At 37.3% G+C, this 24,986-nt stretch overlaps 2 protein-coding genes across 2 annotated transcripts in view; one reads left to right on the top strand and one right to left on the bottom strand.

Annotated features, from left to right (window-relative positions):
* Positions 1–853: 853 nt before the first annotated feature.
* On the bottom strand, positions 854–1,347 carry LOC130853812 (prefoldin subunit 6-like). The gene has a single exon (XM_057736172.1). The coding sequence runs from the start codon at positions 1,319–1,321 to the stop codon at positions 932–934; it is 390 nt and encodes a 129-aa protein (XP_057592155.1). The 5' UTR covers positions 1,322–1,347; the 3' UTR covers positions 854–931.
* Positions 1,348–11,335: 9,988 nt separating this feature from the next.
* Positions 11,336–24,986, top strand: part of MEGF10 (multiple EGF like domains 10) — a 269,700-nt gene continuing 256,049 nt past the window's right edge. Inside the window, exon 1 of the mRNA XM_057736130.1 lies at positions 11,336–11,394. The gene's annotated coding sequence lies outside the window, so the exon portion shown is untranslated. The remainder of the gene's footprint in view (positions 11,395–24,986) is intronic.

The following is a 24,986-nucleotide window of genomic DNA, read 5'->3' as shown; positions in this document are numbered from 1 at the left end:
CTTACAATCATCCGTAAACCAATCTGACCCTGTTTCCCTCTGCAGAGTCATCTCCTAGAGCTCACATTTCTCACTCTGAATTGTAGTCAGACCACGGTTCTCAGTGGTCTAAATGCACTTCTCCAAATGTGCCCTATATGCCACTACGCATTTGCATATGCTGTTCTTTCCCTCCATGATGCTCCTTCTCCCTCTAGGTAAGGAGACCCTTCCTCTGTTCTCCCAAGTGTATGGTTCATAGCAGCTTGTAGCGAGCAGGGGAGACATCAGAAATTGCAGTACAAGGTGTAGAAAGTGGGAGAGGACTTACTGAGATGAGGGTAGAAGATTGGATGGATAGTATTTACCTCCTGAAATAAAAGACCTTATTAACTGTTTTTGTATAAAGAGCTTCAAAGTTACATATAAGACTAAGGTCAAATGGGTTGAGAATGGAACTCTCTGGGGTGTTGGTGGTAGTGATGATATTTCATTGGCCATAATGGAGAGAGAATGCTTTCTTTTATCTATCATCTATCTATCTATCTATAATCTATCTATCTATCATCTATCTATCTATCTATCTATCTATCTATCTATCTATCATCTATCGCTATCATCTACCATCTATCAATCTCTCTCTGTCTAATCTATCCATCTCTATCTCTAGTTGGAGTTCAGATACAGAGGTTTAAATTAACCACATTTCTCAATTTGTGCCATAGCATTACCATTGCTCCACACAAAGCTGCTGTTTAATTTCGTTTTTATTTTTTAACTTTTAAAAAATTTTTATGCAGATTCCTTACTCCTATTTCCCTCTTCCCACATAGGGAACTATTTCTTTTTTTTTCTTTTTTTGGGGGAGGGGGGGATTTTCACATTTTTTTAGCTACAGTATAGACCCTACAGCTGCCTCATTCCCTCCCCTCCCCTTCCCCCCAGGACGGGGTCAGGCCTTCCCAGGAGCCCCTGCCTTTGCCACCTGGGCCCACTGGAACTCCTGCTGCAGCTGAGCAAGGGTCTCCCTCTGTTGCTCTGACTGCCGCTCTAGGTCCCGGAGCTGGGATTCGTATCGCTTAATCTCAGCTGTGATGTAGTCCAGCCTTTTCCCCACTGTGGCCCGAGCTTCCCCCAGCTCCTGTTTGACCAGCACAGGACCCAGGAGTTTAAAGACCACGTTGGACCCATCCAGCAGGGCCAGTTCCTCCTTCACAATATTATTTTCTGTTAGTTGTGCCTCTAGTTTCTGCCTCCCTGACATGGATTTACTCAAGTCTTTCTGTAGCTGTTGATATTTCTCCACCTCTCCCTGTAGCTTCTTCTGGATTAGCTCAGCCATGGCCGGGACGAAAGCATTCTCCCTTCGGTATTAACTATTTCAATGTATTTAATGTGGATCCTTTCATTTGTATGTGTTTACAGGGGTCCATATATTTAAAATTCACTTTTAGTGGTACTGTGTTCTATACCCATTCTGTGTCTTTTTTCACTGTTTTTAATATTATACATATTGCCATGTGTTTTTCAGGTCTGTGGCATTCTAACTGCTACAACAACCATATTTGACCTGTTTGTATTCCCTTCCCTCGTTCTAGGTAATGAGCACCCAGACATCCTCCAGCAAACAGTACTGAAATGTGTATTCCCTTGTATGTCCTACAGATGTGTGTGAGACTATCTTTGCGGTAGGTACTCAGGAATGGGTTCTACAAATGTGCACACATTAGCTCACAGGTGGCACTTTAGCTTTGCCAGATTGTGCTACGGAGGGTGCGCTCATCCACATGCCCACCAGCAGGGTGTGACATCCCTCCTGCCCCAACAACTCTTGACGTTACCCAGCTCTCCCGTATCTGCCCACATTACCAGAGCAAAGGGATGTCTCATTTTGTTTTTTTATCTCTTAAATAAACTTTAGTTTTTAGAGCACAGCAAAGTTGAATGGAAAATAGTTTCCACGTATACCCTGCCCCCACCCAGCCTCCTCCACTATCAACATCCTACATGAGACTGGTGCATAAGTTATAATTGATGAGCCTGCATTGACACATAGTCGCCCAAAATTCAAGTTTACATTAGGGTTCACTCTTGGTGTTGTACAGTCTATAGATTTTGACAAAAGTATAACGACATATGTCCACCATTATAGTATCATACAGAATAGTTTCACTGCCCTAAAAATCCTCTGTGCTCCCCTGATTCTTCCCTCTCTCCTCCCTAACCTCTGGCAATCACGGATCTGTTCATTGTCTCTGTAGTTTTGCCTTCTCCAGACTGTTATATTGTTGGAATCATGTAGGATATAGCCTTTTCTGATTGGCTTCTTTCACTTCGTAGTATCATTTGAGATTTCTCCATATCATTCCTTAATTACTCACTTATTTTAGTGCTGAGTAATATTTGTTGTCTGAATGTATCACATTTTACTTATCCATTAACCTATCGAAGGATGTCTTCCTTCAAGTAATGTCAATTGTGTCTAATTGTTTTGTGTATCCTGCAACTGCTTATTGTGGATATAGATAATTTTACTACTTTTGTCTCTTAACCTTCCTACTAGCTTTGTATGGGGTTGATTTACTACCTTCACTGTATACTTGCCTTTACCAAAGAGCTTTTTCCTTTCATAATTTTCATGTTTTTAGTTGTGGCCTTTTCTTTGTTATTTAGAGAGTTCCCTTTAACATTTCTTTTTTTTTTTTTTTTTTTTTATTTTATTTTTTTTTTATTATTTTATTTTATTTTTTTGGGGGTACACCAGGTTCAATCAACTGTTTTTATACACATATCCCCATATTCCCTCCCTTCCTTGACGCCCCCCCCTCAAGTCCCCCCCACCCTCCCTGCCCCAGTCCTCTAAGGCATCTTCCATCCTCGAGTTGGACTCCCTTTGTTATACAACAACTTCCCACTGACTATTTTACAGTTGGTAGTATATATATGTCTGTGCTACTCTCTCGCTTCTTCTCAGTTTCCCCTTCACTGCCCGCCCCCTCCCATACCTCGAGTTCTCCAGTCCATTCTCTGTATCTGCTTCCTTGTTCTTGTCACTGAGTTCATCAGTACCATTTTTAGATTCCGTATATGTGAGTTAGCATACAATATTTGTCCTTCTCTTTCTGACTTACTTCACTATGTATGACAGATTGTAGTTCTATCCACCTCATTACATATAGCTCCATCTCATCCCTTTTTATAGCTGAGTAATATTCCATTGTATATATATGCCACATCTTCTGTATCCATTCATTTGTTGATGGGCATTTAGGTTGCTTCCATGTCCTGGCTATTGTAAAGAGTGCTGAAATAAACATTTCTTATAGAGCTTGTTTGGTGGTGCTGAACTCTTTTAGCTTTTGCTTGATGGCAATTATGAATAAAGCTACTACAAACATCTGTGTGCAGGTTTTTGTGTAAATTTTCAACTCATTTGTGTAAATAATAGTAAGTGCCATTGTTGGATTGTAGGTAAGAGTATGTTTAGTTTTGTAAGAAACCACAAAACTGTCTTCCAAAATAGCTGTAGCATTTTGCATTCCCACCAGCAATAAGAGTTCCAGCTGCTCAACATCCTCACCAGCATTTGGTGTTATCAGTGTTCTGGATTTCTGCCATCCTAATAGGTGTGTAGTGGTGTCTCATTACTGTTTTCATTTGGATTTCCCTAATGGCATATGCTGCGGTGCATCTTTTCATATGCTCATTTGCCATCTGTGTATCTTCTCTGGTGAGGGGTCTCTTTAGGTCATTTTTCCAATTTTTAATCGAGTTTTTAGTATTTTTACTTTGAGTTTTAGGAGTATTTTTGTGTATTTTATTTGTATCTTTTACACGTAAATACTTTCTTCCAGTCTGCGGCTTGTCTTCTCATTCTCTTGATAATTTTAATGAAATCCAGCTTATCAATTATTTCTTTCACAGGTCATGCCTTTGGTGTTATATCATGAAACCCAAGGACATTTAGATTTTCTTCTGTGTTATGTTCTGAGAGTTTTATGGTTTTGCATTTTATATTTTGGTCCACAAGCCATTCTGGGTTAATTTTTGTGAAGGGTATAAGTTCTATGTCTAGGTTCATTTATTTGTACAAGGATGTCTAGTTGTTCTAGCACTATTTGTTGAATATTATACAATTATATAATGTGATAAATATTGCTACCTCTGCAATCATATTATGATATACAAATGTATCAAAGCAACACATTGTATAACTTACATAATATTACATGTCAAATTTATTCAATTTAAAAAAGACTACATTTTCTTCTTTGTCAAAGATCAGTTGACCACATTTACGTATATTTCTGGGCTCTCTATTTTGTTTCGTTGATCTATATGTCTGTTCCTTTGCTAATACTGCACTGTCTTGATTACTGTAGAATTATAGTATGTTTTGATGTTAGGTGGTATTCTGATTTGGTTCTGCTTCTTCAATATAGTGTTGGCTATCCTGGATCTTTTATCTCTTCATTAAAACTTTGAATTAGTTTGTCAACATCCACAAAATAACTTGCTGGGATTTTTTAAAATTAATTTTTATTGGAGCATAGTTGCTTTACAATGTGTTAGCTTCTACTGCACAGCACAGTGAATCAGCTATACATATACAGACATCTCCTCCCTTTTGGATTTCTCTCCCTCTTAGGATACCATAGAGCATTAAGTAGAGTTCCTTGTGCTATACAGTATGTTCCACTCAGTTGCCTATTTTATACATAGTATCAATAGTATATATGTGTCAATCCCAATCTCCCAATTCCTCCCACCCCACCCCTTTCCCCCTTGGTATCCATATATTTGTTCTCTACATCTGAGTCTCTATTTCTACTTGCTGGGATTTTTATTGAAATTTCATTGAATTGATGGATTAAGTTGGGAAGAACTGACATCAGTTTGGTTTAACTTGCATTTCTCTGAATACAGTTAGACTACCTCTTTATATGCTCCTTAGCATTTCAGTTTCCTTTCCTGTAAATTACTTGGTCATATCATTGGTCTATTTTTTTTTTTTTTTTTTTTAGTTTCCTGTCTTTTTCTAGTTGCTTTGCAAGACTTCTGTGTATGCTCTTGATATTGGTCCCTTGTTAGGTTTACATTTTGTAAATGTCTTCTCTTGATCTTCTGTCAGGAAGAAGATCTCTATCCATTAACTCTATCCATCATTTTGTTTATTGACTGGAGATTCTTAGTTTTGCTTTAATCAAATTCATAAGTTTCTGTCATTATGGTTTGTGTCTTTGAGATTTTGTTAAAAAAGTCTTTACTGCTAGGTTACGAAGATATTCTTCTACATTTTCTCCTATTCATAGTTTTTTGTTTGCTTATTTATAGTTTTGTCTTTCACCTTTGGTTTTTTAATGTACTTGTGACCACTTTTGGTCAAGAATTACTGTATTTTTCTGCATGTAGTGAATCAATTTTCCTAATTGTGACTCTAAATAATTAATTCTTTTTCCATTGATTTGTGGTGCTACCTGAATTGGAAATCAAGTCAGACTCTGGGACTTATTCTGAATAAGTCTAGGTCTGATTCTTAGCATTCTGTCTTGTTGCTTTGGCCTATTTGTTATTTCAGTGCAAACCACACTTTTCTTTTTTAGTAATGGCTTCATTGTACATCTGATAGCCTGGTATGGTGCGTTTCCTTCAAGTCTTCTTTTTCATTGTTTAGCTATTTGTGGACATTCGTTCATCTACAGAGTTTTTAGACTCAATTTATCAATTCTTCAAAAAAGGCAACTGGCATTTTGATTGATATTACATTGAATATGTAGATCAATTTGAGGATAATTATCATCTTTATAATATTGTCATCTCATTCAAAAATTTGAATTGTCTCTCCATTTATTCAGATCATCTGTATATTCTTCATTGAATCTTTAATTTTTCTCCATGGCAGTCTTTTCTAAATTAATTCCTAGATTCTATGTAGTTTTGAACTATGAATGGCACTTTATCTTTTATATTTTATAATATGCCTTTTATGATTTTGTAAGTTTAAAATATTTAAGCTGATGTTGTATCTGGCAACCATGCTGAGCTATCTAATAGTTATGATATTTGGGGGCTTGAAACAATGGAACGTATTCTTTTGTAGTTGTGGAGGCCAGACATCTAAAATCAGTAACACTGTGCTAAAATCAAGATGTGGGCAGGGCCACACGCCCTCTGGAAACTCTAGGGGAAAATCTGTTCCTTGCCTCTTCCGCCTTCTGGTGGCTCTGCCAACAATCCTTGGCTTGTGGCCACATTACTCTAATCTCTCCCACCATGGTTATGTTGTTTTATCTCCTGTATATATCAAATCTCCCTCTGTTTCCCTCTTATAAGGATACACATGATTGCATTTAGGACCCACATGTATAATCCAGCATAATCTCTTCATCTCAAAATCCTTAATTTATTCATATATGCAAGTTTTTGTCATATAAGGTAACCTTTACAGGTTCTAAGGAATAGCATCTGATATCTTTGGGGGCCGTTATTCAGCCTACTATACTTTTTCAACTTGATAAAATATGTATATAATTCATCTCCCAATCTTGCATGTTACTTAATGTGGAAGACATTAAGACTTTCCCATTAAAGTCAGGTACTAGAGAGAAATTATACAACTCCTATATAACATTATTTTGAAGCTCTTACCTATTTTAACTAGACAAGAGAAAACAATTGGAGGATATAATAGTTGGACATGAAGAGTTAGAACTCTATTTTCAGATGACATGATTATATATGTGGAAAACCCAAAGGAATTAATAAAAAATGACCTCAAATAAAATAATTTAGTAATGTAGCAGCTTATAAAATTAACATTCAAAATCAATAACCTTCATGATAGAAACAAAACCCAATTACAAAATGTAATGGAGGAGAAGATGCCTTTTATGATTTAAAAAAAAAAAAAGTGCCAAGGTAGAACTTAATTAGAGGTATCCAGAACCTACATGAGGAAAATAAACCTGAAGGTTACAAAAGTTGATTTCAACAAATGGAAAATGATGCCTTGTTTTTGGATAGAAAAACTCAACATCATTAAAAAATATGTTGTCTCTATTTTAATTTATAAATCTATGAAATGCCCAATAATAGTATCATCAGAATTTTCCCTCCTGGAGCAACATGAGTTGATTATAAAACTTGTCTGAAAGAACAAACAAGCAAGAATGGTTAAAACATCCTGAAAGAGAACATCAATTGGGTGAGAGAATGGGAGGATTTGCAGTTACATTACACCAAACCACAAACCCTTTATAATTAAGATAGTTTGGTATTGACACATGAATAGACAGACAGACAAGCAGGACAAAGAGAGTAATGAGAAATAGACTAAACTGCATATGGAAATTTAGTATACAATAAAGGAAGCATCTCAAATCAGTAAGGAAAATATACTTTTTTTGAAATAAGTATTTTTAATAATAAAAGATTGTGGTTTACTTACAGAAAGATTAGCACAGTTAGGAAAATTTAGCATAGTTTTTGTGAATGGAACTCAGCTGACCAAACTATTAAAACAGTGTTTCTTGCTTTATAGTTCTGGATGGAAGTCACAGATAACAGTTTCATTGTGTTCACTTTAAACGAGAGATATAAACTTTTTAATAAGTGAAATCGAGATGCTGTGTAACCAGTATTGTGCTGATAAATGTTTAATACATACACATATACATATATATATCAATATATATCTATATACATGCACATATTTATTCATGTATATATGTATACTGTTAATTTTGCTGATATAAAGGATATTTAGCAAGTAACTTATTAATAGTAATAAAATTTACAATATTCTCTATTGTCATCTCCATATAATTAATTGATTTCCACAGAATGCTTTCTTTGATTTTTGCCACATTCTTATCCATAACCAACCTATGGTTGTAATTGATGAGTGTAGCTCTCATGTGAATGTAGGTTGATATTGTCATTTACATTAATGAATAAGCTGAAAGTGAAATGACAATGTTGAATCTTGACATTTGTCAAGGACATGAGTGACTTCTTTACTGAACTGTATAATAGGTTTCAAATATTGGAAGATTATTTCTCAATTTTTTGTGGTATTCTAACAGCTACAGACAAGAAGCATTTTTCAGATGAATCTACATTGTTGACATTTTCTACATCGTCTTAAGTAGAGACCAAAGGCCAGCAAACTTTCTCTAAGGGTCAGATAGGAAATACTTTAGGCTTTTTTGGGCCGTATAGTATTTGTTGCAATTATTCACCTCTGCCATTATAGCAGAAAAACAGCCATAGACAATAGGTCAAAAAATGGGTGTGGTGTGGTCCAATAAATTTTATTTACAAAAACAAGTGGCAGACTGCATTTGGCCTACTAGCCATAGTAATGTCTGTAGTATACAGTCAACAAAACAATAAATTAAGCTGTGATTTTAGCACTGCTAACTTTCGCAATGTGAATACTCCCACCATAGCCAATTTCATGCTATTGATATGATGTTTAATGCTTGAAGAGAGAGGTACAGCATGCCATTCTATAGTTTTACCACCATATAGCCACAACAGACAAAAAAACTCCAAAGAACCTTGATAATAGTAAAATATATTAAAATAATCAGGAAGTGATGATGAGTTGTGAATATTTATTAGATTTGCTTTTAACATGGTTTATTTCATTGTATGTTTATATAATTTATTTTGTAATAATGACTATGTTTAGCAATCAGCTCACAAAATTCCTAAAAATTTAACAATCAGCTCTTGTGAGCTGACATGAGCCAGCTCCAGTACACCAATGTGTGTAGCCATATGGAATAGAGAAAATTGGATTCATTATTTACGGTATATACCAGAATAAATTCCAAATGGATGAGAAAGACAAACGTAAAAATAAGATGAACCCATGCAAGTACAAGGCAAGACATGGATGAATTCCTCTATAACATGGGATGGGGAACTTTCCAGACCGTGGCTTGAAAGCCAGAGGCATTAAGGGAAATGAGATAGATTAGCTTCAGAAAATAAACTGAGGATTATTCTTTCTTTTTGCATTTTCTGTAATGACTTATATAACATAGGAATTGTGTTTTTTAACAGTTTGATAGAGTCTATTTAAAAAGCATCCAGGCCTAGAGCAATTTGGGATGGAGTTTTAACTACCAATTAAATTTCTTTGATCCTTGTAAGTCTATTTTAAATTCCCTTTTTATTCTTGTGCCAGTTTGGCATCTTATGTTTTCTAGGAATTTATCCATTTTATGTTTGTTTTTTAAATCTGAGGTTATTTCTCCATCTTCATTTTGATCTGTGTTTTATTTACTTTTGTTGTCTTCTTTTTCTCTTGATCAGTCTTAGTTTTATTAATTTCATCTACTTAAAAAAATCATTATATTGTTTCTTTTCCTTTATTATATCCTTTTTCTTCTTTGGGTTTGCTTTGATGCTCTTTCTTATAACTTCCTGAGTTGGATGGTTAGCATATTTCTTTTCAACTTTTATTGTTTCCTGATAAGCATATTTAAAGGTGTAAATTCTCCTTCTAATACTGCTTTAGGTATGTCCCACACATTTTGTGTTTTCATGTTCATTCAATTCTAGATAGTCTTTCGTTTTGATTATAATTTAATTTTTAACCTATGAGTTATCTAATAATATGATATTTTCAAAATATAGGACATTTAAAAAAAACTTTCCTGTTATTCATTTCTAATATTAATTCATCTGCATGATATTGTTCCTGGCAAGTTTATTGAGACTTCCTGTAGGCCTTTTGTTGTCTTCTTTTTCTCTTCTGTTAGTTTAAATATGTGTATGCTTCTAAAAATGTGTATTTGCTACTTGTTGCATGAACTACTATAGCATATGTATCAAAGCATATATATTATACATAGCATACCGCTGTCAAAGATCTGAACAATGTAGCTAATAGTATAAGCCTACTAGTTATACTGTTTAGATAAAGGTCTGCTTAATTTTTGTTTGCTTAATACATTTTTGATAGTTTGCTTTTAAAAGCAACTCTTTATATGTTTCTCTCCATATGCTGTCAGTTATTGTGACCTATTATTAGGTGCATGTATGTTTGTGATGGTTGTCTCTTCTCACTCTATTTTTTGTTTACCTTTTACCTTAATTTTTTTTTCTAAATCAGCTATTATGATTGCTATTTCAGCCTTCTTTCATGATTTAGATTTTTTTTTCATCTTGAACTCTTTCATTTTTCAAACTTTTTGTGTCTTTAGCTTCTCAGATTTTTTCTCATATGCAACATATTTTTGGATTTTGTTTTTATTTCTTAATACCATCAGAAAGTAATTCTCTTTTTATTTGTGAGTTAAATCTGCTTACATTTATTGTAATTTCTTTATTTCAATTTATTGCATTTTCTGCTGGTTCAAAAAATTATTCTATTTTTGTTCAAGTGTAGCTGGTTTTAAGACCCTTGCTCATGTTTACTTATTCTATTACTTTCTTAAATTTATCAATGTCTGTATATCCAAGGAAAGAATTTTTAAAACTTCCAGAAATAAGGAAGAGATCATCAACTAGAATAAGAATCAAATTGAACAGTGGGCACAAGATGACAAATGGAAAAAATAGTTTTTTTTTAAAAAAATTAATTTTTCTTTATTTTATTTTTTGGCTGTGTTGGGTCTTTGTTGCTATGCATGGGATTTCTGTAGTTGCAGTGAGTGGGGGCTACTCTTTGTTGTGGTGTGCAGGTTTCTCACTGCAGTGGGGAGCACAGGCTCTAAGCACTCAGGCTTCAGTAGTTACAGCATGCGAGCTCAGTAGCTGTGACTCATGGGCTCTAGAGCGCAGGCTCAGTAGTTGTGGTGCATGGGTTTAGTTGCTCTTCCGCATGTGGGATCTTCTTGGACTAGGGATTGAACCCATGTCCCCTGCATTGGTAGGCAGATTCTTAACCACTGTGCAACCAGGGAAGTCCTGGGAAAAATACTTTTTAAATATTATAAGAAAATAAATTCTAACGTAGAACTTTATATCCAGTGAATTTGTCTTTCAAATGTAATGATCTTAAAATATATATATACACATATTTGTATACATATGTGTATATGTGTGTATACATATATACATATATACACACATATATATTCATTTCACTTCCAGTGCTGAAGCTTTAAAACTACAGAACAGGCAGTTGGGAAGGGAAGATAGAAGTCAGGTAGGGGTGAGCAGGACGAGTTGGAACCCTTGTACAAGCACAAGCTGGAACCTGTGGACAGACTGAAACTCATGTTAGTTCTTGTTGCCTCTAACCTTGATTATATGTGTTTCTTGCAGAAATCAGGGCCTTTTATCACAATGGCCAAACACGCACCTGGTCCAGGAATCAGAGAACCTTAAGGAGATCTATGGAAGGTGCAGCATTTGGAGGCGCCACTGCTTCTTCATAGCAATGAGGTGAGCTGGCAGGTAAGTGACAATGCCCTTAGAACCTTTCACAGGGATCTTATTTAGGGTTCACTTTAACTGGACATATACAAGAAAGGGGTTTGGGGAAAGGAAATTCAGCCTAGCTAGGCTGACATGGCACAAAGCCACGGCTCACAGATGTTGGCCCTTTTCCTTCCACCATCTATATCTCCTAGCTTCTTTGTATTTTTTGTCTCTGTATCCTTTCCTGCTGACCTATAGGAGAGTTTCTCAATCTGATCTTCCAACTCAGTGATTTATTCATCACCTTTGTCCATCTTGCTATGTATCTTATCTATTGCCTTTTTCACTCTAGCTATTACATATTTTGTACCCACTACTCAATTTAGTCCTTTCTTATGTTTTCTTGTTCTTGCTTCACACTGCTGATATCAGTCTTAGCCTCTTAACATACTTATCATCATTATTTAATTTCGTGTCCATCTTCTCCTATAATTCTGTATAATTTAGATAGTTTATATTGTTGAGTTTGTTATCTTTCTCATGTAGTAGTTGTATTCCTTATATAGCTTTCTGGTTATTTCTTCTGAAGAACTCTCTTCCCCCTTAGAGCAGCAGTCCACAACCTTTTTGGCACCAGGAGCAGGTTTCCTGGAAGACAGTTTTTCCGGGGATGGTTCGGGCTGTAATGCGAGCGATGGGGAGCGGCAGATGAAGCTTCCCTTGCTTGCCACCGCTCACCTCCTGCTGTGCGGCCAGTTCGCTGGTAGGCTCCAACTGCTACCAGTCTGCGGCCAGGGGGGTTGGGGAGCCCTGCCTTAGAGTATCACTTACTACACATGGTTCTGTGCTGGGAAATGGCTACAGTCCAGCCTTCAGTTGATGTACCTGTAGGTGAAATAAAGCCAGGGGAGAGAGCCTCAAGGACCATAGAACTGACAGTGATCATTCTAATTTGCCCGTCATCCACAAATACCTTCTTTAGTATGTCTTTCCCATTTAAACTCTCTAGAAGCCGTCTGCATTGATTCAGTCTCCCCGCCCTAGGGGTTTGAAGAATACCCAAGGTCCGTACACACCCATCCTTTCCATCTCTCCTTTCTCCTGCAGGGCTTTTGCGTGTCTCTTGTACCGTCTCGACCCCTGCATCCCTGGCTGTTGCTGCCAGTTTCTGCGGTGCCTGGCAGGCTGTGACTGTCGACAGTGGGGAGAAGCGAGAGCAGGACAGAAGCTCTCCTTTCACCTCTCTTCTCATAGCCACCTTAGCTGCCTTCCCTGCCTGCTGCCTTCCCTGCCTATCCTTCCTCTCCTTTCCCTCCTATCCGCCCCCCACACCACCCACGTAACACTTCTGAGTCCTCAGACTCCCCAGGGACTCCTCATAGTGTTTTATTTTATTTATTCTTGGTCATTAGTTCCTCAAATCCAAGTTTCCCTCTAGCTTCTCTAGTTTCTCTAGGGTTGATTTTCAGGAAGCAGCCAGTGGCCAATGTAGTTTGTCATTTTGACAGGATGAGAGAAAGGTTTATAGCATGAACAGGTGTACCATAAAGAGGGGAGAATTAGAGACAACAGATGTATGAGTCTTAAGGACCGAGAGGCTACAAGTGCATACCAAGAGATGCTTTTGTCTACATTTATTTTTAAAAATTTAATTTATCTATCTACCTATCTGTCTATAACTGTATATGTATTTATGTATGTATGCATATATATGTGACTTTAAAAGTGAAATAATGCTGTCAGGCTTATAGTGAAAACAGCAGTCTTCACCCCTTCCTACTCCAAATTTCTGCTCCCTCAAGACAACATATTTCGACATTTAAAAAAAAAATATTTCTTCTGGTGTTTACTTCCACATTCTAAGTAACATGCTTATGTTACCGTTTCTTGATTTTTAAATGTTAGATATTATCTTTGGTTTCTTAATGTAGGAGATGGGGACTTGAACCCTCTGTATTTTCCCTTCCAAGTTCTCTTCCTCTTCTTACTCCAGCTCCTATCTATCATGCCCATGTGAACGCTATTTAAAGTTAAGACCTGTAGCATGCTAAGATTTTATTTCCTTTCTTACGTAACTTTTTATTTTCTTAGGGTTAATACTTGCCTCTCTCCATGCCCTGCCACCATTGTTCAGTGCTCTCTGTCCTAATTCTCTGACAGAGTTGTTGGATACATCAGTTGAAAACATCAGGTGATCTTCCTGATTCTTCCCCTCCCCCATTCCCATCCCTCTGTACAAGCTCCATCTTCCTGACCACACCAGAGTGCTGATTAAACCTTCCCTTTATTATCATCTTGAAACTTCCTTTGCCCACCTCCCTGTGTTAGATCTCCTATTTCCTAATTTTGTATCTCCCTCTTTCTTGATTCATTCCCTTGTTTGGTGAGGAAACTAATATTTTCTGGTTCCTTCCTAAAAAAGAGTCCATAAAAGGTAAAATTTCAAGTCAGCATGTAGTGGTCATTTATTATTCAGGCTGCCCCACATTTTTGAACACCCCTCCTTCTTAAAGAAAGACATTTTTTAGGTCATTTTCTAGTTGTTGGATTGCAGACATACCGTTTTGATTATACTCCTCAGCTGCGTCTTTGCCAGAGTCAGAATCTGGATCCAGAACTGGATTACTTGGGAAAGAGGCAGGGCCTAAGGCTTCCATCTGACAGGTGCAGATCTGGGTGAGGCAGCACGGCAGAGTCCTGGAGTCCGAAGTGATGGCACACGTAGAACCTGGAACCAGAGACAGCAGCCTCCTGGCTTGATGGTTTCTGTCAGAGGCAATGACTCCCTCGCTAGGCAGCTCTGTGGCATGGTGCTGGGGTGTCACTTGTGCAACCACAGTCCATTTCCTTCCCTTTGGTCTGTGAACTCTATCTCATAACTAGGCCTTTTTGGCTTAAACTGGTATCCAGTCTGCTATAAAAGAATACCCCAGACTGGGTGGCTTAAAACCAATAGAAATTTATTCCTCACAGTTCTGGAGGCTGGAAGTACGAGATCAGGGTGCCAGCATGCTCAGCTTCTGGTGAAGGCCCCCTTCAAGGTTATAGACTGCCAACTTCTTGCTGTGTCCTCACATAGCAGAAGGGGCAAGGGAGCTTTCTTGGGTCTCTTTTATAAAAGATGTTAATCTCATTCATGAGGGCCGTTCACCACCCTCCTAATGCCATCGCACTGGGCATTAGGATTTCAACATATAAATTTGGGAGAGACACTAATATTCAGACCATAGCAACTGGCTCGTATAACTTCTACTATATTAAACTAGCCTGGCCAATATGCCTTGCATGCCTAAAGGTGTCTTTATTCTACTGTCAGACATAAGAATTTGAGACTAGAATTCTAATTTGGAAATCATTTCTCTCAGAAACTAGAAAGCACTTCTCCATTACCTCTGGCTTCTATTGTTGTTGCTTAGAAATCTAAAGTCACTCTATTTCCTGAATCTATACGTGATTCACTTCTCTCCAAAGCTTTTTTGTTTATCTTAAAGCAGTATTTACTTTTAAATTTTTTCTTTTTATGTTAACAAATCTACAAATGGTCGTATTTTAAAGTCAAATCGTTCTAGATGTTGTTTTATAAAAAACAGCTATTTCCTGACTTTGTGCCCCCATTCCTTATGATAAGAAGCAGCCACTTTTAGCACTAGTGCATATGAATATATAGTTAAATGAATTTTTAGCCCAGATCCCAGGAATTCTTTCAAAATTCTCACATTTGGCTGTTATTCACTTTTCCAAGAAAACATTACACATAAAAGAAGATGACTGCCTTGTATCTAAACAGATTTTAAGATACAGAAGTCAGAGATTGCATAATAACAGTTGTTGGTGAGATTTTCCTGTCTTTTTACTCATTTGGTGGTAGAATCTGAATCTGGGCTGGGGCCTAAAATAGAAGGAGCTTCTATTTCTAGGGGGTAGCTACACGAATGAGAGGTCTTTGAGGTTCCTGAAACCAGCATCCAGGATGGGACGCCTGACCTTGGAAAAGGCTGGGTCGTGGAATCTTAAGAGCTGCAGTTGAAAGCCCAGGAAGGCTGGTGTGGAGCTTCTTGACCTAGCCTAGCACCACGGGATTGGGGTCCCCTTCCAGGGAGCCTAGAAGAACCACCAGAGGCTGGGCAGGGGGTGCACTGCAGAGGCCATCCTCAGCTGATCACTTTGGATTCTATTTAAGCACCTTCAGAAACAGCAGCATCAGGCAGAGGAAGCCACTCCCGGCTGTCCAGGCCTCCGCTGTAGCTTCATCTGCCTTCCATGTGCCTGCTCACTCCTAAGCCACCCAGCTTTGGTAGCGGTGGTGAAATTCTCCAGCCATAAGGGAGTGCATTTGGCTCCAAAGAAGCAAAGTAGTAGGATAGAAACAAACAGAATTCCCTCTGTTTTAGCATCTCTGAATCCTGGAATTTCTACATGTATGGAAGGGATGAGGAGATCCAAGAGATCAAACTAAATTCCTGCTAATATGGATATTGAGGGCTCCGGTGCGGCATCAGGGACCCTCCTGGGGCAAGATTGCCTGTTATTCAACAAACAACCTGTGAAGTAAGATGTACTGGTTACACAAATTATATTTTACTGATGCTATCTTTCAGCTTCTCTTGACACTAACAACTCTGGTTACCTGCTGTATGGACTGAGTATTGTGCCTCTCACAACTCCACGAATTCATATATTAAAATCCGAATCCCGATGTGATGGTGTTGGGAGGTGGGGCTTTTGGGAGGTGATTAGGTCATGAGGGTGGAGCCCTCACAAGTGGGTTTAGTGACCTTATAAAAGAAGCCCCAGAGAGCTCTTGCCCCTTCCTCCATGTGAGGACACAGTGAAAAGACTACTGTCTATGAACCAGGAAAGCAGGCTTTCATAGATGCCAAGTCTGTAGCACCTTGATCTGGGACTTCCCAGGTTCCAGAATGAGAAATAAATATTTCTTGTTTAAGCCACCCAGTTTATGGTATTTTTGTTATAGCAAAATAAGACCCCCGTGATTCTTTTTTTTTTTTTTTTTTAGCAATTGAAGATGAGAGGTTGGGGAGCACAAAGTGAGAGGGACTGGACCTGCCTTGACTTTTCTTTGTCCAAAGCTCCATCCCAAGTTGCTCCTGCTGAACCAAGAGAGTTTCTACAACTCACAAAGCTAAATTTGAATCCAATTTGGATATTTCTTCTATACAGAATAGGACATTTCATCAAATATAGGGAAGAAAATCTTAACAGCTTTAAAGCTGGGCATAAGAAACTCTGACCTTAGTTTCCCTGAACAATAGCCAAAAACAAAAAAGCTAAAAAAAAAAAAATAATAATAATCCCCAAACCATTAAACAAAACACCCAAAACAAACAGAAGGACTTGGTGAATTGTTAGATTCCTACAACAGGGTGAATAACACAATTTCCACTAACATTGATGAGCTTGATAGGAAATTCAGAGCAGTATTGGCAGCTGAAGCTTTTCTGAAAATGAAAAGAGGCAAATAGTCCAAACCAGGCCACGCATCTGTGACCCTCACTAAATGGCCTGTTTGCTCCATCACAGCTGTTTTCAACGTCCTAGAAATCTGTTCCCTTGCTTAATCCAAGGTGAATTGGACCTACGGAGTCTTTCAGTCACACATAGTCCTGCCATAGTCATATTTGCACAGAAGTCACGTCAGCTGTCCTGGTTCCTTGGATGATGTGGGGCTGTAGCTATGACTGTGACTAATGAAACACACATTTGTCCTTTGTAGGTAGAGAGAAAGGGCACCAAAGAACAGATCCATATATTAAATGAAAGGTGTAGGTTGGAAATAAACAAATGGATTCCAATAAGATAAGGGAGATTACTTAAATTTGATAGCAAGTGGTTATAGCTAGAAGAAATTCAAATATGAGAGGTTCTAGTCAAGCATTTTTTACTACAAAAAAGAAAATCTCTAAAGTAAGCAAAAGCAATCAGAAAGTATCAATTCAAGAGAGGACAAGATATGGCACTTGGAAAGGAAAGGTAATAACGGCAATAATAATGTTCAGCCTCTGTTATTTTTTGAAGCCGGTTCAATAAAATGTAATGTAACATTAGCAGTTTCTTGGAAAAAAACCAGTCAACTGCTCTTCCCTTTTATCTATGACTCAATATTCCACATGAATTATTCACTGCTGTGGTTAGTTCCTCATAGTTGGTGCATCCCCAGAAGAATCCTGGGATGTTAAGTAACAATGAAAGTAAAATTTGTAATATTTTATTTAAGAATAAATGTTAACTAAAGCTTTATTTATAAATGATCACCTATTTGTTTTCAACCTAAATGCTTCCTCAATTTCAGATATTGATTTCACTCCATTCAAATCTAGCATTCTTGCTATATATGCTGTAGTCTAATAAATATGCCATCTTTTTCAATTCAAAACATCCTAGTCACGGAAAGAGTGATTTATCCACATTGCTTGCTGACCTGTTACCTTTCCACAGCCTTGGAGGGATGGCTGTTTAATGTGTTATACTGAGAACAAAATCAAGCTTGAGGCAGTGTCTTCTAGGTGTTTCTGTTTAATCGAGCTGGGTATCAAAACCGTAACATTAGCTTGGGTTTATTTGGTTCAGTTATCTGTATGATAATTTTGAGGATCTTTTTAACTGAGGGCTTTATAAAGATAATAAAATGATTTTTTGAGAATAATTGAAACTGAAGCCCTGGAATTAAAACTAAATATCAACTTGGGCATTAATTTACACAACAAACTACGAGCTATCACAATGTGGAATTTGATCTCATTTTTCAGTTCTCTCTCCTCTGTATGAATGGCTTAGGGGTTTTTTTCTCTGAGTATATCTCTTCTCCTGAGTTCCCCTCATCCTCTTCAACAGTCCTTGCTTTTCAATGTCCCTGGCTCTCTGTGCTATTGGGCCCATATTGCTATTTCTCTGGCTCTGTGTATGTCAGGACTAAAGTTTGCTTCAAGTTTAGGCTGTATCAATTGTTATTGTAGACCTGCTTGAGTGTGGAATGCTCTAGAAAATACTGATGTCCTACTCTACTTGTGAAGCTGGGAGCAACTATGGATTCTATGACAATCCCTCCATTCTTTCCTTCTCAACCAAGCCCTTTCCTGCTTCCCCCTTCTATCCTCCAGTATGGTGCAGTCCTCTCGCTGTTGTCTTCAGTGATGTGCAGGATTCTAGTCACCTTCTTTTCGCTGAAAGAGTGTCTTTCTCATGGAGGTAAGGTAAAGTAAAGTCCTCTACTCAGTGGTACCAAGACACTTCCTGCTCAGTGCCATTAAACATCCTCCAAACAACAGTGGTTCAGGAGATGTACGATTCCCGTCTACAGAACATGCAAGGAAACCACTTAGACATGAGAAAGTGTGTTGTGGAATTAGGGAGAATGGCTCACACCTCCATCACCAACAAAACTTTCTCCTTCTCTCTCTCTTCCCCTTTTTTCCTCTCCTGCCTTCTAGTTCCATCCAGTTGTTTTGGAAAGAAGTTTGACTTACCACGTACTGAACGTGGAAGTGGTGGCTTGTTAGTCCATATTCCCACACATTTTCAGCCTTGACTCTGCATCAGGTTAATCTCTAACAGCTTAAAAAAAAATAAAACTAAAAAGCTTGGGCCCTACTGCATGATTTAAAGTGTATAATTTGACATTTTTTTTCTTTTTTTTTTTCATTTTATTTATTTATTTATTATTTTTTTTGAGGTACACCAAGTTCAATCATCTGTTTTTATACACATATCCCCGTATTCCCTTCCTCCCTCGACTCCTCCCCACCCTCCCCATCCCAGTCCTCTAAGGCATGATCCATCCTCGAGTTGAACTCCCTTTGTTATACAGCAACTTCCCGCTGGCTATCTATTTTACAGTTGGTAGTATATATATGTCTATGCTACTCTCTCACTTCATCTCAGCTTCCCCTTCACCCCCCGCCCCCCCAAACCTCAAGTTCTCCAGTCCATTCTCTGCATCTGTGTCCTTGTTCTTGTCTTGTCACTGAGTTCATCAGTACCATTTTTAGATTCCGTATATATGAATTAGCATACAATATTTGTCTTTCTCTTTCTGACTTACTTCACCCTGTATGACAGACTCTAGGTTTATCCACCTCATTACATATAGCTCCATCTCATTCCTTTTTACAGCTGAGTAATATTCTATTGTATATATATGCCACATCTTTTTTATCCATTCATTTGTTGATGGGCATTTAGGTTGCTTCCATGTCCTGGCTATTGTAAATAGTGCTGCAATAAACATTATGGTACATGTTTCTTTTTGGATTATGGTTTTCTTTGGGTATATGCCCAATAGTGGGATTACTGGATCATATGGTAGTTCTATTTGTAGTTTTTGAAGGAACCTCCAAACTTTTCCATAGTGGCTGTACCAACTTACATTCCCACCAACAGTGCAGGAGAGTTCCCTTTTCTCCACACCCTCTCCAACATTTGTAGTTTCCAGATTTTGTGATGATGGCCATTCTGATCAGTGTGAGGTGATACCTCATTGTGGCTTTGACTTGCATTTCTCTGATGATGAGTGATGTTGAGCATCTTTTCATGTGTGTGTTGGCCATCTGTATGTCTTCTTTGGAGAAATGTCTATTTAGGTCTTCTGCCCATTTGTGGATTGGGTTATTTGCTTTTTTGGTATTAAGCTTCATGAGCTGCTTGTATATTTTGGAGGTTAATCCTTTGTCCATTGTTTGTAGGCAACTATTTTTTCCCATTCTGAGGCTTGCCTTCTAGTCTTGTTTATGGTTTGTTTTGCTGTGCAAAAGCTTTTAAGTTTCATGAGGTCCCATTTGTTTATTCTTGATTTTATTTCCATGATTCTAGGAGATGGGTCCAAAAGGATGTTGCTTTGATGGATGTCATAGAGTGTTCTGCCTATGTTTTCCTCTAGGAGTTTTATAGTGTCTGGCCTTACATGTAGGTCTTTAATCCATTTGGAGTTTATTTTTGTGTATGGTGTTAGGAAGTGTTCTAATTTCATTCTTTTACATGTTGCTGTCCAATTTTCCCAGCACCACTTATTGAAGAGGCTTTTTCCCATTGTATACTCGTGCCTCCTTTGTCAAAGATAAGGTGCCCATATGTGTTTGGGCTTACCTCTGAGTTCTCTATTCTATTCCATTGATCTTCCTTTCTATTTTTGTGCCAGTACCATACTGTCTTGATCACTATGGCCTTGTAGTATAGTCTGAAGTCAGGAAGCCTGATTCCACCAACTCCATTTTTCCTTCTCAAGATTACTTTGGCTATTTGGGGTCTTTTGCATTTCCATACAAATCGTAAGATTTCTTGCTCTAGTTCTGTGAAAAATGCCATTGGTACTTTGATCGGGATTGCATTGAATCTGTAAATTGCTTTGGGTAGTACAGTCATTTTCACTAAGTTGATTCTTCCAATCCAGGAACATGGTATGTCCCTCCATCTGTTTGTGTTGTCTTTGATTTCTTTCATCACTGTCTCAAAGTTTTCTGCATACAGATCTTTTGCCTCCTTAGGCAGGTTTATTCCTAGGTATTTTATTCTTTTTGTTGCAATGGTGAATGGGAGAGTTTCCTTCATTTCTCTTTCTGCTCTTCCATTGTTAGTGTATAGGAATGCAAGAGATTTCTGTGCATTAATTTTGTATCCTGCTACTTTACTAAACTCATCAATTAGTGCTAGCAGTTTTCTGGTAGAGTCTTTAGGGTTTTCTATATATAATATCATGTCATCTGCAAAGAGTCGCAATTTTACTTCTTTTCCAATTTGGATTCCTTTGATTTCTTTTTCTTCTCTGATTGCTGTGGCTAAAACTTCCAAAACTATGTTGAATAATAATGGTGAGAGTGGACACCCTTGTCTTGTTCCTGTTCTTAGAGGGAATTCTTTCAGTTTTTCCCCATTTAGAATGATGTTGGCTTTTGGTTTGTCATATATGGCTTTTATTATGTTGAGGTAACTTCCTTCTATGCCCATTTTCTGGAGAGCTTTTATCATAAATGGATGTTGAATTTTGTCAAAAGCTTTTTCTGCATCTATTGAGATGATCAAATGGTTTTTATCCTTCAATTTGTTGATATGGTGTATCACATTGATTGATTTGCATATATTGAAGAATCCTTGCATCCCAGGGATAAACCCCACTTGATCATGGTGTATGATGTTTTTAATGTGCTGTTGGATTCTGTTAGCTAGTATTTTGTTGAGGATTTTTGCATCTATATTCATCAGTGATATTGATCTGTAATTTTCCTTTTTTGTGACATCTTTGCCTGGTTTTGGTATCAGGGTGATGGTGGCCTCGTAGAATGAGTTTGGGAGTGTTCCTCCTTCTGCTATATTTTGGAAGAGTTTGAGAAGGATAGGTGTTAGCTCTTCTCTAAATGTTTGATGGAATTCGCCTGTGAATCCAACTGGCCCTGGGCTTTTGTTTGTTGGGAGATTTTTAATCACTCAATTTCCGTATTTGTGATTGGTCTGTTCATAGTTTCTATTTCTTCCTGGTTCAGTCTTGGAAGATTGTATTTTTCTAAGAATTTATCCATTTCTTCCAGGTTATCCAATTTATTGGCATATAGTTGCCTGTAGTATTCTCTCATGATCTTTTGTATTTCTGTGGTGTCCATTGTTACTTCTCCTTTTTCATTTCTAATTCTGTTGATTTGCATCGTCTCCCTTTTTTTCTTGTTGAGTCTGGCTAATGGTTTATCAATTCTGTTAATCTTCTCAAAGAACCAGCTTTTAGCTTTATTTATTTTTCTTATGGTTTCTTTCCTTTCTTTTTCATTTTTTTCTACTCTGATCTTTATGATTTCTTTCCTTCTGCTCACTTTGGGGGTTCTTTGTTCTTCTCTTTCTAATTGTTTTAGGTATAAGGTTAGGTTGTTTGTTCGATATTTTTCTTGTTTCTTAAGGTAGGACTGTATTGCTATAAACTTCCCTCTTAGAACTGCTTTTGCTGCGTCCCATAGGTTTTGGGTTATTGTGTTTTCATTGTCGTTTGTTTCTAGATATTTTTTGATTTCCTCTTTGATTTCTTTAACGATTTCTTGGTTGTTTAATAGTGAATTGTTTTGCCTCCATATGTTTGTATTTTTTGCAGATTTTTTCCTGTAATTGATATCTAGTCTCATGGCATTGTGGTCTGAGAAGATGCTTGATATGATTTCAATTTTCTTGAATTTGCCAGGGTTTGATTTGTGACCCAAGATGTGATCTATCCTGGAAAATGTTCCGTGTGCACTTGAGAAGAAAGTGTAGTCTGTCGTTTTTGGATGGAATGTCCTATAAATATCAATTAAGTCGAGATGGTCTAATGTGTCATTTAAAGTTTGTGTGTCTTTATTTATTTTCTGTTTGGATGATCTGTCCATTGATGTAAGTGGGGTGTTCAAGTCTCCCACTATTATTGTGTTCCTGTCGATTTCCCCTTTTATGGCTGTTAGCATTTGCCTTATGTATTGAGGTGCTTCTATGTTGGGGGCATAGATATTTACCATTGTGATATGTTGTTCTTGGATGGATCCCTTGATCATTATGTAGTGTCCTTCCTTGTCTCTTGTAATAGTTTTTACTTTAAAGTCTAATTTGTCTGATATGAATATTGCTACTCCAGCTTTCTTTTGACTTCCATTTGCATGGAATATCTTTTTCCATCCCTTTACTTTCAGTCTATATGTGTCCCTTGGTCTGAAGTGGGTTTCTTGTAGGCAGCATATAGAAGGGTCTTGTTTTTGTATCCATTCAGCCAGTCTGTGTCTTTTGGTTGGAGCATTTAATCTATTTACATTTAAGGTGATTATTGACATGTGTGTTTCTGTTACCATTTTCTTAATTGTTTTGGGTTTGTATTTGTAGGTGTTTTCCTTTTCTTGTGTTTCCTACTTAGAGAAGTTCCTTTAGCACTTGTTGTAAGGCTGGTTTGGTGGTGCTGAATTCTCTTAACTTTTGCTTGTCTGGAAAGCTTTTGATTTCTCCCTCAAATCTGAATGAGATTCTTGCTGGGTAGAGTATTCTTGGCTGTAGGTTTCTCTCTTTCACGACTTTCAGTATATCCTGCCATTCCCTTCTGGCCTGCAGAGTTTCTGTAGAAAGGTCAGCTGTTATCCTTATGGGTTTTCCATTATATGTTATATGTTGCTTTTCTCTTGCTGCTTTTAATATTTTTTCTTTGTGTTTAATTGTCGTTAGTTTGATTCATATGTGCCTTGGTGTATTTCTCCTTGGGTTTATTCTGTATGGGACTCTCTGTGCTTCTTGGACTTGGTTCATTATTTCCTTTCCCATGTTGGGGAAGTTTTCCACTATAACCTCTTCAAATATTTTCTCAGACCCTTTCTTGTTTTCTTCTTCTTCTGGGATGCCTATAATTCGAATGTTGGTACGCTTAATGTTATCACTGAGGTCTCTGAGACTGTCTTCTAATCTTTTTATTCTTTTTTCTTTTCCTGCTCTGTGGCAGTTATTTCCCCCATTCTATCTTCCAACTCACTTATTCGTTCTTCTGCCTCAGTCATTCTGCTGGTAATAGCATCTAGAGTATTTTTAATTTCAGTTATTTTGTTATCCATTGCTGTTTGTTTTTCTGAGTTCTTATGAACTGTTTCTTGTACTTTCTCTATTTTGTTATCAAGATTTTGTATCATTTTTACTATCATTACTCTGAATTCTTTTTCAGGCATTTTTCCTATTTCCTCTTCATTTATTTGGTCTTGTGGGTTTTTTTCCTGCTCCTTTGCCTGCATGGTGTTTCTTTGTTTCCTCATGGTTGTCCAAACTTTTGGGGTTGCTTGTCCCAGCGATAGAGGTGTTTATAGAAGACTGTCCAAGAATCAGACTAATGTCCGAGTGTTGGGTTAAACAAATACTAAGTCTAGGAAACACATACATGTATAAGACACACAATTACTGAATCCATTAGGACATAAGGCTCTGGAAAGACCTGACAGAAGAACCCCACTATGCTATCAGATATTCAAAGAGAAACCTAACAGAAACTGGCAACCAAAATAGAACAAAACAGGAACAAAAGCAAAAAGAAAGAAGCAAATAACACCTTACACATACAAACACTAATCCAGGGAGATTTTGTAAGCTAGGATCAAATATAAAAAGGAGCTAGAGTACCCCCAGACAGAATGGAGATTCTCAGAATAAAATTAGCCAATTGTACTAAGAACTAAGATAAAGACAAAAATCTAATATTAAATACCAAGGTGGTGCATCATCTGGAGAATAGAGCAAGGAGTCTGAGCAGATCAATAGTGTTGCTTATAAGTATGTTAAGATAAAATAGACTAAAAATGGGTGGAAGACAGGGGAACAGAAGAGCATAGTGTGATTGGAAATATGCAAATAAAAAGAAAGGAATAGAAATGTATAAAAGATAGGGATGAAAGGAAGGTATGAGAGATATATTATTTGTACTACCAAAAACTTAGCTAGAAATAGAAGTATATAAAAAGGCAAAAAAAAAAAAAGAATAAAAAATAGAATTAAAAATTATGTTATAAAACTTGTAGATCCCTTAGGACAAAGATCGTAATTGGTAAAGGAAAAAAAAAAAAAATCCAGAACTGATCCCAGAATGGACCAGTTCAATAGAATTGATATTAATATTTCTGTTTCCTTAGAGTCTCAGCTGTAAG

Source organism: Hippopotamus amphibius, chromosome 1 (assembly GCF_030028045.1).
Source record: "Hippopotamus amphibius kiboko isolate mHipAmp2 chromosome 1, mHipAmp2.hap2, whole genome shotgun sequence".
Lineage (NCBI taxonomy): Eukaryota > Metazoa > Chordata > Mammalia > Artiodactyla > Hippopotamidae > Hippopotamus > Hippopotamus amphibius.
Note: the sequence above shows the minus strand (reverse complement) of the source record. Positions and strands in the feature narration are given on the sequence as shown.

What these genes read in the sequence shown, in the direction of transcription:
- LOC130853812 (XM_057736172.1), bottom strand. Translation starts at nt 1,321, where the DNA reads ATGGCTGAGCTAATCCAGAAGAAGCTACAGGGAGAGGTGGAGAAATAT.